Source organism: Protopterus annectens, chromosome 9.part0 (genome assembly GCF_019279795.1).
Source record: "Protopterus annectens isolate FY-2018-M chromosome 9.part0, PAN1.0, whole genome shotgun sequence".
Lineage (NCBI taxonomy): Eukaryota > Metazoa > Chordata > Ceratodontiformes > Protopteridae > Protopterus > Protopterus annectens.
In genome coordinates, this window is record NC_056743.1 from 1360070235 (window position 1) to 1360087166 (window position 16932).

The window sequence follows — 16932 nt, forward strand, 5'->3', positions numbered from 1 at the left end:
TCATCTTCTTTCATTCATAAGGAAGGGTAACAGACAAGAAATACTTGTTTTTTCCTCCCCATCTTACTGTCTAATCATGATGTCTCTTCTTGTACCCAGGTCACTGCATTGCAAAATTAAATTCAGTCACACTGCTAGCAGTCCTTTCAAAATCACAGCCTTACCAACTGTGATCAGAGTTATGATACCATCTAGGAATAGGAACAATGTATGACTACATTGACATTGATAGTTGCCATGATCAAAGAATCTTAAGAAACCCCCTTCACAGGCAAAGAATTGTATAATAAAATCTTATGATGGGCTTCTACAGGGTCTTCTGTTTCTCGTATTGCATCTCCTCCCAAAAAAAGAAGAAGAAAATATGTCATCATTCACTGTAAATTTCAGTGTGAGTCTTAATCTTACCACTTTCTCAGACAGTAACAAGACATCATTAATTGTGTACACCAACGATTGATCCAAATTGAGGTTTTCTCTGGTGCTTCATTTTCCAGGTCTAGGATATTAAATGTTGATAGTGTACCATGCTTAGGTGAGCACATGGCTGTGACTCAGCCAGCTAAGATGGTTGCCAGCACTGTATCACATAGTACAATACAATCACTGAGATGAGAAACAACTGCAGCTTAATTTACCTGTAACAGTCACTTTGGCTATTACCACTGTCACTACTAAATAAACTCTAACATGCTACTTCTGTAGTAGGGATAAATGAAACATTAATTCTGTAGTTATCAACATCAGTGTTTCTGCTGCTCTTAAAATAATGACGAACACTGCTGTGATGGTACTTCTATAATAAAGCAGCTCCATGATATGATCTTATTAACAACAGTGCCGGAGGACTGCAGTTGTTATTACCCTTGATGTTCATAAGTAACCATTACTTGGACAAGACAGATCAGAACTGCCGGCTGATCCAAATTCTAACATTGTGCAGTAAGGGCTTTATCTTTACAGGATTTAATAACATCCTGGCATATAAATTAATACTTTTAAAACAGGACCATGACCAAATTCAGACTGATAATCAGCTAGTTCCTCCCATGAACTTCTGCCATCCTACATTCACTTACAAAAATTCATTGTTGTATTAGGAGAACACATTAAGACATTCAGAACATTAAAGTCACTTGTTATTTTATCTTCTAATATCAGTTGATTTTAAAACAATGCTATTATTCTGATGACTAAGACATTCTAACACAAGTTTTGTATTCCTTGTTTCCTGCAAAATTAAAAAAAAAAAACAAATTACACTGCACACCCACCTTACATATTTTGACAGATTCATTTACTGTATTAATTTAATTACAGTTCAGTTCTATCAAACATCAACAGGGTAAGGCAGGGCTGTGAAAAACTTCTAACTGGGAAAATCTACCAAAATGACATACTCAGTGAGTTACATCACACCCTGCTGATGCAACATATCTATGAATGGACAGTACTACAGTCTTACTCAGTGCCTTTGCCTTTTACCCTCAAACTGATCTGAAGGTGTGCTTCTACATTGCTCTGGAATGTGGGTGTGGATTCAGCTGGAATGCCTTCTCTTAGTAAAACTGCCCAAATAATCACCTGGAGTATCCAGTACTCTGCCTTTTGTACCACAATAACTGTGATTTCCAGCTCAGGGGCATTTGGTTTTGGAGAAGCAGGACGTTGTGCTAAGCTCAGCACTGTGACAATGTCCTGAGACCCGAGTCCTTTTGCACATTCTCCTTCCTTAAAATATTTCACAGGTTTCAGAGTCACCGAGTTTTCCCAGATGAGCTTAACACTAAATACCTGGAGCGTGTTTCTCCACATTTACAGTAACTGAACATGGCTGCCATCACGTATGCTTCGGCCAACTTTTTCAGTCTGCTCTGCTGATACCAAGCACTTGACTAATGGCAACCCAGGCTGGTACAGAGAGGAAATGGGACTAGAAGTGTTGTTAAAGTGGTTGTCCAAACTTTCTTTGGGCTGGCCTGAGGAAAGTCGACGTGATCGCAATTGTCTCCTCTCATAGAGATTTCTTCTCAGCTCAGAGACACGCTCCTCTTTCTGAAAAACAAAAAGGTGTATGTTTATTTTTGCAGTTTGTCATGAAGCAGAAATCTTAATAGATATATGCACTGATGCACACTTCTCTATGTTTACAGACAGAATTTACAGTCTGATGGTACTCTGTATAAATTCAACTTCAGGCGCACCCTTCTTTGGCTTTGAAACTATACTACAAATATCCACAAAGCTAAATACTTTGGCAGGATGCATCAGTTATTTCGTCTCTTACATGCTGTGTTTTTACAATATTTTCTGCCCTGTAAAACAAAAATGTGGCTTGCTTCAATATTAACTCCTACAGAAGTATTGAGGGATTACAAGAGCAACCAGAAGGCCAACATATGCATATATGCAACAGAAGGTATGGACCTCTTACATCATCATCAGCAGCAGCATATACAGAAGCTATCAGCTGCCATAGGGAGGGATTATGTACTTTGGAGAGAGGTTCCTCATGAACAGAGGACAGTTTGCTCCCTAACACCCGATTCTCACCTTCTGCAGCAACAAATGGAATTATGAGGCTCTCACTCCATGCAAGGAAAGAATGGGCATAGAGCTATTGTTTTCATCAGGGAACAAATGTGAGTGTTAGTTTTATCCCCACAGGAGAACTGAATGAGTGGAACAGGTACAGGGAGGGTTAACTTGTTGGTGGTCAGGTGAAGGAGAATAAAAAAGAGTAGGGGACAGACAATTATCAATTAATTTATTTTAAAAATGTCTTTTTCAGAAATAGTGAGAAGTATAAAATGTGTGCAACCAACTCCTGGGAAGCTGACCAAACAAGCTTTTGATACATTGGGTGTATTTCAGTAAAAGACATAATTGTCATAATGCACATAATTAAGTATAGTTTAGACTGACCCTGGTGCACAGGGTTAGAGTATGGACTGTGAATAATGTGACAGCTAGGGAGGGCATGGGGAAGAAACGAAGAATGGCCCATTCTTCACTTGAAGGACTTGTAGGGGGTATGCACACACTCAGAGGCACACCAGGCAGTATGATTTCCATGGTGCAGACTGGTGAAACTACTGTCTGTGCCATGCAGGGAGGGAGCAGAAATGCCCCTTGCTGAAATGAGAGGCTGGCTCCACAGATAGCCCATTGCAGTCACTTCTCATTCCCTTACCAAATGCATGCAAGTACATCTTGGGAAACCGACGCAAGAAAAATCCTTCAAGCATTTTTAATGGCTGTCTGACTGATAGCACCCCTGCTCAAGTTCTGGCCTGATGATGAAGGACCTATGTGCCACCTGAGCAAGGAGTAGGCTAATGACCAACAAACAGCGGGGACATAGAGAGGCAAACAAACTGCAGATTATATTTCACTATTACTCCCAAAATAAACTTTTCTACATTAATAGAATGGCTGCGTGATGGCTCAGGGTAATGCACATCTGTCTAGAAAGTTATCTAGATCAATGTAGAGTAGAATTACCATGATGTGTATTGCATAGATTATGCTGAACATTAAGAACAAAACAAGTATAAAGAATGCCTTTACAAACCTTTTGTAAACATTGCTGTACTGGTTTATCTACATATCTCTGTTACTCTGTTTCTCTCTCTCTGTCTGTCAGTCTCTATCTAGCGACACACACACACATATGCATACATAAAGTCATACATAACAATGACGTGTTATATGCAATAGGCAGACCTACCTCAGCAATAATCCTTTCCAATTCACGGTTTTCTTTCTCTAGCTGCCTTGACTTCTCCTCTTCATTGTTGTTTGTGGAGGAGCCAGTCTTCATGGTGTCCTGTTGCTCAGACTGCCACTCTCCTCGTGTGATCAGTCGACGCATCTAAAAGGTAGAAAGTGATACTTAAAGGATCGCAATGATTACTTGATTAACAGCAAAGTTAAAAGTGATAAGTCTAAAGTGACATGGGTGAAGTTAGTGGATACAACAACAATGATAAATGTGTGTTTGGAACAAATGGCAGTAACAAACAGACTTCAAACAAATTTAAACAGATTTAAAGTAATCAAACCTGAGAGTATGTCAATGAAAAAATTAAAAAGATAAACACAGCGACTGTTTCAGTAAATAAGAATTTCATTTTCCTTTAAAATGCATTTATTCCAATGCCATTTATGTATCTATATGGTAATTAACACAGTTTATAATAAATATATGAGTACTGATATGTATTATGTTACCTTTTCCTGACCGCAAGTAAGCACTCACAGCAGCAAGTGTAGTATATGAAGCTCTGGCAAGAGTCTTTAAAAAGTATAGTGATGTGGTTTAATCGATCTAACTATAGCTTTGGTGCGAGGACCACATGGTGTATGCAAGCCAGTGAATTAAGCAATATTTATGCTGAAGCAATGCATGCTTTGGCATTTAGTAGAATTTAGTGAATCTTGAGAAAAACATTCTTTCAGTTAGTAAAATCTAATTCTGTGACAAATCTTTACTTTCAAAAGTTATTTATCGTCAGTTTTAGTCAGTCCATACACTGATTTAACTTACACAAAGGACCAGTATGGTAAGAAATTCATAATATGCATATTGTTTACCTTATCTTGATATTCCATGCATTACTATTGTCCCCACAGCATAGAAAGCAACAATTATTGATTTCTTTATTTTGTTCTCAGTTAAAATGACCCAATGGGGTAGACAGGTGGATATGATTTTGTTTTCTTTGGTTAGGTTTCCTCTTTCCAACAATGCACATTATGTGATAATGAAGATGAGATGATAATGTCCTATCTTCTCATACAGGTTCTTCCCATTCACTTAGTGTGGCAGTACACAGAATTGCGGTTTTCTTTCAGAATCTCTTGACAGCCTGTCAGCAATATTTTCCACTGAAATGTTTTGGATTATGTATGTTGTCATGTTTTAACCAGACTGCAATTAATTCTATTTCTTTCTCAACAAAATAGTGCTTACATTATATTTTTAAAGTGAGTAAATGGGTGGATATTTTCAAATACATGCTTGTCCTGAGCCTAAAACCTTAAGCTATGTTGGCTATAATGACTTAAGTTTATAAATTCTCACAGAAAGTGCTATAGGTTTTCTTAAACTCTACATGTTATGCACTGATGAAGTTAATGCATAAGAGAGTCACGGAAGAGAAGAAAGATATACATTATGCCTTACTCATATATGTTATTGCAGGGCTAATTTTCTAGAAAGAAAAACACACTGGCATGATGAAATGTTGTGTTTTAGTGTTGTTGCTTCTAAACTGACATGATTGAAATCTGCTTTATCAGTTCTTGCCATTTCAGATTCTCCCCAGCAGCAAAGAACCATGGAGCAGATTATAAAAGAGACTACATTTATGTAGAAATAAGAAACAAGGCGAGTAGACTTGTACTGGGAATAGATGTGACAAGTTTTCAAAGATATGCAATCCGTGCTTGATTCATCTATAAAGAATATGTAATAACATACATTACAAGCAATGAAACAAAGGCCATATGAAGATACATTTTAAAAGAGTGGCCAGATCGAAGAGAACTAGCACAGAGAGCTTCAATTGATAAAGAGACAGACATTATGCTGGCTTTGGTACAGGAATAAGCAGGGGTCTGCTGAGCAAAGAAAGCGATAAGGAAAAGGCCACTAAAGTTCATAGTTCATAGTTTAGTACTAAGCTAACTGCCCTTGTGAGCCATTTTAAGCCTAGCCAATTATCCCTTGTGAGACTCAAACCCTGCACCTTGTGTTTGTAAGGCAAGCACCTTAGCCATTGAGCCACCCTCCCAACCCTTAGAAACATCAAAGAAAGGTACCCTGGGAGAAAAAATAGAATGAGAAAGCTCCTATACATTAATGCATCCACCAGAAAGAAGAGATTAGTAAAAGTGATCTAGAAATAAAGAAGCTACAACAGAACTATATGAAGGATGAACATGCCCATATTCATATGAAAGACAGTACCAGAACAGTAGAAGTAGAAAAATCTAATAAACTCAATTATTAATTTACTTTAAAAATGTATTAGTATAATATTAATTTATTATTTGCATTCCTTTATATGAACATGGAACTGCTCGCATGTTACTGTACATGTGTGGAGTTCTAAGGTCTTCTGAACTGCATTAAAGGATAAAAAAGTCATTTTAGTCCTTTTGCCAGGATGTTTTCAAAACAGCCTGGCATTATATATATTTTGCAGGGACAGTAAAAGTCGCTTAAAAATGGGGCCCATCAGACTGCAGTATTAAGCAGCAAGGAGCTGTTTCTATGGGAACACTATGGAATACTGAAATTCCACAATCCCGAGACTCTAAATCTTAAGGACCAGAATCTTGAGATTGAGGAATTTCGAAAGTAGTGAATGGGGATTGCCGTACAGTGTAGAACAAGAAATTTTCCATTCACTCCACTATAGTGGGATCTTGGAGTTGGTATATTGAAGTAGCAGGTCGTGTGGGGGTGCAGGGGGGGCGTTCCCCCCTGCATACAGTTTAGAATAATTTGTTGGATGTTTTACTTTTTTTTTTTTTTTTTTTTTTAATGTTCAAGATTCCACAATCTCGAGATTCTGGTCCTCGGGATTTAGAGTTTTGGGTTGTAGAATTTCAGTATTCCTTAGTGATCCCATTTCTATTGTCTCTATTGACTTAGGCAGTCAGATTGAAAGTTAAAGAAGTCAGTATTGGCTTCTTCTCTACATGCAAGTGTGGGAGCAAGGTTTAGTTATTTATTTTAAATACTACATATTTTTAATTAACATATGCATATTTTATCCAGAATTCAGGAAGATAAGTATTTTTCTTTAGAATGAAGTTGCATTAATTTTCACTTGCCACTGTAATAGTTTATCAATTAGAGGTCATTTTAACTGTAATAACTAAACGGTGGTTTATTTAGCCACTTGTTAGGACTGTCCCATGTTTTACATGAGAAAGATGGACCATAAATTAAGGGAGAGAATGTATGAGCATTTACATAAAATCAGAAATAAAAGAGCAATGAATGCTTTTTATAAACATGTCGGTTCTAACCTCTCCCATTATTTTAAATTTTGCATCCTCAACCAAGTGGGACTTAACCCAAGGGGTGGACCATGAAAGTTAACTTTAGAGCAGCGAGAACTTTGGTGGCAAGAAAAACTTAATGCAACTGCACCACCTGCGATCAGTGATATGAATTCTATTTCTTGTTTATTGAAATTTTGAATTTTAAATTATTTGTATTTTGTGATTTTTTTATTTTACAGTTGTTTGGAAGAGATTTCTACATCTTTTGTATTTTATATTTTATATTAATATGGTGTGAGATTTTATATTACTGGCTAACTAATCTCATGTGGTTGTAGAGAGTGTTATTTAAACTACGTGTTATGGTTGTGATTGTTTTCTGATGAAGTCCAAGTTTTTGGAAAAAAGTGCTTCAAATAAATTTCATCTCACAACAGCTTGGTACACCATGGTTATTGTGTTATAGTACCTCTTGCTTTAAAGTTACCGAAGGAGCCATTGGCCTAGTGGGACTAACCCTGTCAACAAAGTAAATACAGATGCACACACATTTATTCCACTGCACTCATGTACCTACAGACACCTACACATTTACACAAATAGATGCACACAAACACACAGCTCTGCTATACTTTCTTGTACCATGACTATTTCTATAAGAGTTAATGGGCAAATGTCATCAAAAGACATCCAGTTTTTTTCCTTCTGCAGAAAAAAAATAACTTGCAATCAGAGCAATACTCATCTCCAGACGTTTGTATTTATGAACAGACATTTTTGTTATGAAATAGTGGTTTAGTAAAACTAACTCAGTAAATTGCTATTAAATGAACTCAAGAGTTAATCTGGAGCCACCATCATTTCTAGGAAACAAAACATGCCTAATTAGCATTAACCACTTCCCTGGGCTGCAATATTAGCATGCTCCTTCTCCAATGACTCTGATCTCCATACAGGTGTACTAGTCAGGGGAAACCAGAGGTGGAGACCATTTTCTGAATCAGATAGGCTTATTGTGATATAGATGTCTTCTTAAGTTACGGCTTCCACATAACTAAAATAGTCAAAGAACACCTGCGGATCCAAGTTTCTCTCATCACTCTGTACATCGATAATACTTCATGTCTAACAAACCAACACAATCTTAAAATACTCAAAAGACTTGATTTTTTAGCACTTCATCTTTATTGTATAAAACTTCTTCAGGAAGTGGATATGGCTTACACATCACTGTAAGCCTTTCTGATTTACATGGTTAGTGTTATAATGCTGTCTTTCTTCTTGTTTGTATCATTGCTTTCAATAGATTTAGCCATGTTAATTGAATGTAAGAGCTTTTAAAAACATAACATCTTATCTTGATGCCTAAGATCCAACTAGTAACTGGTATAACTCAATTAAATCCAGCCTTTCATTTCAGTTTACATTTTCATGATTTGTGGAAATATAAGTAAGGTGGGAAGATATATGAAGGGGGGGTTCAGTATGGACTCACCAACACAAGAGCTAGTGGCAGTCACAACCATAGCATTCAGCATTTAATATTTTTTTGGGAATTTACACTTGACTCTTCATGCTGGCATTCCTTATACTATTTCTGCTTAATATTTTAACTATGACATCCTAGCATCATGGGGCTAGGGTCATTCATGGCTGTCAGCCAGTCTCATGTCAGTGAGTCCACTGGAACCTGCAGGAAAAGGTTATATCCCTCATATGCAAAATGAGACAGGTTTAGAGTGATAAGGCAACTACAATTTACACATGGGTTGAAGAACATGACCGATGGCAAACCCATAACATGCGTTTTTCTGCATAAAGCTTGCTAAATTTCATGCCCACACATAACATAACATAACTAACTCAGTAGATATTCCAACCCAAAGGTTCATAAGATGGGATATTGATGGGTTTGTCATTAGCTTTCAAAATTTGGCCAGTGTGTGCCTTCAGCAATTTTTTAAATTGTCAAAAGAGACCTCATGCATTCATGAGGTACTGCTGAAAAGTAATGGCAGAAGGTTTATACTGCAGTAGGGTTTGCACATTGAAAACTGACTAATTAATGAGCTGCATTCATTAAACTGATGGTGTTCTTACAGAGAAGTCAGCATCATTTTTACAATCTTACACTGTGACACAAACTGAAAAAAAAATTTACTTAGAAGGTGATCTTGGTTAATAAACATGAAATGTCCTTTGAACTGCAAACGTGTTTTGTCCTGAATCAGAAAAAAATTGCAGCTTTCACATCCTTGCTATGTGTAGTGTGTGTGTGTGTGTGTGTGTGTGTGTGTATACTTATATATATATATATATATATGTATATATATATATATATATATATATATATATATATATATATATATATAGGTCCCCTTCAGATGGTCAAACTTTTAAAATCTTAACTTTCATATGGTTGAAACCATACGACTGACCTTTTAAAAGCCGGTCTGAGTGGGGATCTCCATAGAGCACAGAACTTGAAGATTTCCCTTTACTGCAATGCAGTGCGATCTCAGAGTTGGTATATTTAAATAGTGGGAGGTGTGGGGGGTGCAGGAGGGCTTGCCCCCCCCCCTTCTAGCAATGTTTATTTATTTATTTATTTATTTTTTTACATTTTTGAACATTCAAATGTTTGATCATATGGTCTCGGCCATATGAAAGTCAAACATTTGGATGTTCGATTATGTGAAGTAGATCTATATATATATATATATATATATATATATATATATATATATATATATGTCTGTGTGTGTGTGTGTGTGTGTGTGTGTGTATGTGTGTGTGTGTGTGTGTGTGTGTGTGTGTGTGTGTGTGTGTATGTGCAAGTATGGTGAGTGTCCACACTGTCTTGTGTATGTGTAGTGTTATGGGAATGTTTTTTAAATTTAGAAGGGTTGAGGCAGGGGCAGTGGGGCTTTAGTAATGCGTTATAACCCTAACTGTGCCCCTAACCCTAACATGCATCTTAAATCAGTAAAAAAATCTTTTCTTAACAGTACTGCTATTAATATAATTTTGAGTTAAAAGTGGTTGGGCTTTAGACAGTGCATCAGAAAAGGAAATTTGTTTTCTTTTTTGATGTACTGATTGTTGATTCATTGTGTAAGCAATATAATGAATGGTCAACATGTCTTGTTTGCTGTTTGTTTGTTGACCAAGTTACATGATGACTATTATATCTCTCTCTCTCTCTCTCTCTCTATATATATATATATATATATATATATATATATATATATATATATATATCTGTGTGTGTGTGTGTGTGTGTGTGTGTGTGTGTGTGTCTATGTGTGTGTGTGTGTGTGTGTGTGTGTGTGTGTGTGTGTGTGTGTGTGTGTGTGTGTGTTATAAAATTGCAGTCATTTTTATCAGGAAAAGAGATTTCCCTATATTAATGTGTAATGTAGTATGGCATGATGAGTTGTGATCAATATCATTGTACTACACGTAAGACCTGTTGACCATCCAAATTGATATTACATGTACACATTTGTGTGTATGCTTATGTGCAAGTATGGTGAGTGTCCACACTGTCTTGTGTATGTGTAGTGTTATGTGTGTCATGTTAATGCACATCTGGAAAAAATACAAGGTGGCACCTCTGCGCGATTGTGTACAGAACTACCTGAATTAAGTTTAAAGTAAAAAAAAAAAAAAAATAATGAAAATTAACATTACAAGACTGCATCCCCATCAGATTTAATGGTTGTCACAACTATTGCCAGTTTTTAATAGTTTAGCTGGCAATACAATTGTCTGTTGAAGACATATCTGAGGAGGATAAATCTATTCAGCCTGATAATATCAGAAAATTCTACTCACCCAGCCGTTCGTAATCACAGTTGCTGCAGTCCAGACTTTTACCTTTCGTGACTTGCAATGGTTTCAGAGTTGATAAGAAGTTATAAGACTGGTACAGGGGGACACAGAGCTCTACAAAAGGGAGTGGGGGCTCTGTCTTTACAAAAAACACTGTTTTGGTGGGGATTTTACATGGGTTTGCCTTCAGAGAGTAGTAGTTCAGTGTATTACAGATGTTCAAAACGAATCCTCATTGCAGTAGCTTAAGCAATGTGAGTTTTTACTCCACCTGGTGCTTTCAAAAGCTTTGAGCATCTTCCTGGCACTGCTTCTGCCAGGAGAAAGAGAAGCACACCTGTAAAAATCAGAGGAGGAGTACAAAAAATTTCAGAGTACTATTTTGTCTAGGAAGACAGCAGGTGGCCTAAATATGTGTACTAAGAAAGAAAGAAAGAGAACTATTCTTTTAACTGCATACAAAATGGATGAAAAGAAATCCCACCCTACAACAAGAACAACAGGGAAAAGGAGGCTGTAAGGAGGGATGGCTATTGCAGCAGTGATCCACTAGAACATCTACTGTTATGGTAAATTTACTTACACAGCTGTACTATTATGCTGAAAATTAATCACCAATGCAGTAGCCTATGCCATGTTGGTATATTACCAGTTAAAAAGAGAGGAGGTCTATGGAGCTGGGCCTCACAACACCTGTGGGTAGGCATTATTCCTGAAATAATGCACTCCCTGTCAGGTATTCCTACTTGCCGAAAACCCAGCCTGAAGGGCATTATTGCACTTAGATAATAAGCTGTTAAATTGTTTCATACTTGTTTTTTTATTAGTATATACATTTTTCTATATTTTTTATTTAAATTAGTTTCTCTGTCTGTGGTATATGCAATTGTTGGTGTTGGAAGAAGTATTTTACATCCAGAATATAAGCTATGTAAGTACGTAATGTCCACACACAGTACTTAATGCCCCCCCCCCCCACACACACACATATGCACGCATGCGCACAAACACACACACACACACACACACACACACACACACGCACGCGTACACACACGCACGCGCACACACACACACACACACACACACACACACACACACACACAGACACACACACACACACAGACACACACACTGAAACCTATTCTTACTGAGTGAACACAATAATTTTTCAAAACAGTATTTATGAAAAAACATCTGCATAAACATTTTTAGGGCTGCTGTGATTCCACATTAGTTCAAACAGTAAAACATCACAATCTACTGCTATGTGATGAGTGCTTGTGCTTGGCAGCTATACTCAACAAATATATGTGTGTGATTCAATCAATAGGGCTCACTGAATGGTCCCATGGTAAAGTGTAGTGTTCCCATCTAAAGAAGAGATGACTAAATTCAGGTATATACTTTTTTGCCCAATTTAAGTGTAGATCATGAATTAGGGATTGTTATTTAAAAACAAAGTTGTATATCAGACATAAAAACTAGAAAGCAGGATGTTACTAAGGAGATATAACATCATGAAGGAGATTATGTTAACTGATGAGTAGTGGCTAAGCTGTCATACCTCACCCCCCAGATATAATTTTATGGAAGCCTATGAAATGGAGTGAAAAGAAAATGGTCATAAGTTCTGAACTCTTACTTTCATTCTATCTAATGAAACATAGTATATTGTACATTTCAGGCTCCATAATATTGGTATGCTAATTTACTAATGTTTCCTAATATTTTGACTCTGTAGCCCTGTTGATCATCTCTTTCTAACTCCTACTACACACACACACACACACACACACACACACACACACACACACACACACACACACACACACACACACACACACACACACACACACACACACACATATATATATATATATATATATATATATATATATATATATATATATATATCTTATCTATTTATAGTGCATAGTTTTTCCTTGATGGTACCTTCTATGCAGAGTCTGCATGCCCCCACTTCTGTGTCCATACAGATTTTTTCTAACTGATCCACTTTCCTGTCACTTCTAAGAGACATGCAGCATGTTTTCTGGCAATCTTCCAAACTGCCTGTAGGTGTGCATGTACTGTGGAAGTAAGAGACTGCATATGTACATAGTTTCATATGTGTGTACTAGGCTAATGGCCACTGGGCCTTTTTAAGCCTAGCCATGAACCCCAAATCTCTGATAAGTTCTGGTACCCTTGATAAGTGTATGCAGGGGTTTGGGAGATGAAACATGTACAAGCAGAGTACTTAGAAATTAATCATTTACAGGTTACATGTGCCCATTAGACATATAGGTACCAAGCTAGGAGTGAATTTCTGGATACCCATCCACTTGCCAAACTGATATCTGAATTGAGTTAGGGAGGAACTCTGATTCACATAGATGGGGAACTTATTCCATAGAAGGGATAGTCTTTGGGATATATGCCTGCCTATCAGGCAGATCCTACGTATATCACAGGCAAGGTATAAGTCATTAGAACAGGTAGGTCTTGTGCTGCTTCTTTTCAAATATTCAGGAAGTCCATTAGAGAGGGGTCAGAAGATGCCTTGTTTGCCAAACATAGATTTCCCCAAAACAGCCCATAGGAAACATAATACAAGGACAGGGCTTTGAGGCAGTCTGAATAGGATATGTTATTTATGGCTTCAATTTTTTGTGGTGAGGAACCTTTGAGGATATTCAGTTTTTGGAAGTGTCTGATTAAGTGCATACCAAATGGGGCATTGTACTTAATGGTAATTCTAATGAGTGCCGGACATGATCCCCATGACCAAAAAAAGCACGAAAGGCTGGAAATCAGGAATACAACCAAGCAATTTATTTAAACACTGGTAAGCGCTTTCGTCTGGTGACCATCACCAGACTTCTTCAGATAAGTTTAAGCATCCCATTGTAGAATTTTATGCACACACTAAATACGATAATTACCCAATTAAAAACTAATTACATTTAACTGATAATTAAAAATTAAAATTCATTAAAGAAAGCAGCCCGAATCCCTGTGAAACCTAAAAGCTAAAAAACAGCAAAGGAAACAACATATGCTCTATTCACAACAATCAAACAGCAACTAATATAAAAACACATATTACATGAAGACAGCATGAATTAAAAATATATATGTATATGAAACAATGTATATAAAAATGCATGTAAAAAAAAAAAAAAAAATATATATATATATATATATATATATATATATATATATATATATATATATATATATATATATATATATATAGGGTCTATATTAGAACACCGAACATTTGAAATGTTGGGTGTTCTAATATTGAGCCGCTTTCAGCAAACGCTGAAAATATCAAAGTAACAGGAAACCAAATTCTTTCCTAGGGAAAAAATTGGTTGTCCGTTTCTGTTGCTTCGGTATTTTCAGCGCTCTGGTGGAAAGTTACGGGTCGGGTTCAGGTAAGTGTGTGATTGTGTGGACGTGTGGGTTTGGGTGGGTTAGGTGAGTTAGGGTTAGGGTGCGGGTCAGGTAAGTGTGCGATTGTGTGGACGTGAGGGTTAGGGCGGGTTAAGAGAGTTAGGGTTAGGGTGCGGGTGAGGTGACTGTGCGATAGTGACGGACCTTAGGGTTAGGGTTTAGGTTAAGGTAAGTGGATAGTTAGTGGTGTTTGTACAGTTTAGTGTAGGGTTAGGTGTTAGAGTTTAGGTGTATGTATGTGGATTGCTGTTTGTTTGGTGTTCTTGTGTTGTGTGTATGTGTTTTGGAACAGCAAATTTTTTCCCTAGGAAAAAAATTCACTGTTCCGAAATACATATATATTAAAACCTTTTGAATAGCTTTTATTGATCGGTCAAAAACTTTCAATTTAAACTTACTAGAAATGGATATCGTTGAGTCCTGGTGGGAAGTGAGCATTTAAAAAAACTTGCCACCAGGTTTCTTTCTCCTCAAGATGTAATTTCCAAGCCCCCCCCCCCCCCGGCTTCACACTTGACTTGTTGGATCACCAGGAACCTGAATGTATGATTGGGAAATGTCTTTAAATGTCTATATAAGGCATTTTTTTCATTCAGCTGGTGAATCTCATAGAGATGTTCATAAATACACTGGGCAAGTTTACACTGCATTTTCCCAATACAGAAAGCTGGACACTGGGAACAAACAGCAGTGTAAACAACTGCATGAGTGTGACAGTTATATTTACCCTTAACCATAATTTGTTTTGTCACAAATATTGATGACTGATGTTCTCAGTATGAGCCTGCATTGATGGCACATACCATAGAGTGCCACACTCCCCCCAGTTGCAGTAACTAAAAGTTTTTCAAGCAGGCATTTAATGTTCCTGCCTTTTCAAAATACAAAATTAGGATGTCTTCCAAAGGTGTCCAACATAGCCTGTTCACGCACAAGAATGACCCAATTTTTTCTCACAATATCCTACACAATATGACTATCACTAGAATAAGTACAAACAAAAGGGCATGCAATCTCCTCAATACTATCAATGCCCTTTTGTGATTCCCCATTAGTGGATATAACTTCCCCACAATTTGTATAATGACTATTATAATTATTAGTTCTAAAAGGCAACAAATGTTGGTCATGTCCTATCATGTCCAAACTTACCAATACAGGGACATAAAAAACATTATTTCGTTTGTTTATGACTTCTTGTTTAATATTATACACCAAACCAACAGGAACCCCCCTGTTGAGAAACATTTTACTCATAAAGTCACATTCCAATAAAAAATCATTAAACAATGAGACCATTCGGGCAGCTCTAACAAACTGGCCCTTAATTATCCCATGCTTGACATGCATAGGATGGCTGCTAGAATAATGAAGCATACTTTTTGAATATGTGGGCTTCCTGAAAATTGTTGATTTTATATACCCATCACCTATTTTTGTGATCAATACATCCAGATAAGAAATGTTTTCCTCTTCCACTGTATAAGTGAATTTGAGGAAATTTGTGCTTTGATTAAGATATTCAGTAAATGCAGGTATGTCTTCTAATGGTCCCCATTCCATGCTACAAACAGGTCATGAAGGTATCGAAGATACCAAGGAATATGAACAAAAAGAGAAGCACAAAATAGAAAATGTGTCTCCCACCAGACCATCACTATGTTAGCAAACAGGGGTCCACAAGCTGACCCCATTGCTACACCCTCAAGTTGTTTAAAGTGATGGCCTTCAAAATAAATATAATTATTTTTAAAACTATCTCCATCAACTGCCTACCTGTCCATAAGTACGTGACTATTGGGCCGTTTAACAATATGACAGTTACGTAGGTTAGCTGACATCCTGAAGGAAACTATTAAACATTTCTTGGCATTTAGTTTTAGTCTGTGGCCCTGACACTAGTTAACTGTCAGTATCATCCTGTCTTGGAGAAAATTGGTGTCATTGGGGATTCTACAACTGCTTCTATTTGCAACTGTCTGCAAATCTGGTCAACCAGAGGTCCTAGACAATGGTCTTGACTTTAGAGAAGTAGATACCAAAAAGGAGCAGTCTTAGGACTGGTCCTTGAGGGACTCTGCTGTTGACTGAACTCTTTGTAGACTTAGATGCCACAATTTTAACTTCCCAAGTCCTGTCTATGAGCAAGCTGGCTAGCGTTTGGGTGACATAAGAGTTTATACTTAACCTCTTGAGTTTGTCAACAATGCCGAAATGTGGGTTTGTGTCAAATGCCTTGGAAAGATCAAAGTAGGCAGTGTGAACCATTTTTCCCTCATTTAATTTTATTATTTATTTATCTTATTTATTCTTTGTTTACTGGGCTAGTCCCACTTGGCTAGTAACATCTTTTTAGGGGAAACCCAAGATGGTATGTATACTACTACGGGAAAATCTGGCCAGGGCATCAGGGAACTTCCCCTAATCTTGGCAGTCGGGGGAAAGATTTATATGTTACACATCCTGACTTTCTGTTTCCTGTCCAGGCGCAGAGGCAGCCAGGAAGAACTGGAAGAAAATATGGCTGATTAAGCTTTGGCTGAAAATGAAGTAAAGGTTGATGAAAATATAGCTAAAATTATAGAATTGCTAGCAGAAGTTTTTTCTGATGAT

At 37.1% G+C, this 16932-nt stretch overlaps 1 protein-coding gene across 1 annotated transcript in view; it reads right to left on the reverse strand.

Annotated features, from left to right (window-relative positions):
- Nucleotides 1–1126: 1126 nt before the first annotated feature.
- LOC122812080 (gamma-aminobutyric acid type B receptor subunit 1-like) overlaps nt 1127–16932 on the reverse strand; it is a 4315174-nt gene continuing 4299368 nt past the window's right edge. The window contains exons 24-25 of the mRNA XM_044084348.1: nt 3731–3874; nt 1127–2055 (exon numbers count right to left, since the gene is read on the reverse strand). Coding sequence (XP_043940283.1) covers nt 1816–2055; nt 3731–3874 — 384 coding nt within the window. The 3' untranslated portion in view covers nt 1127–1815. The remainder of the gene's footprint in view (nt 2056–3730; nt 3875–16932) is intronic.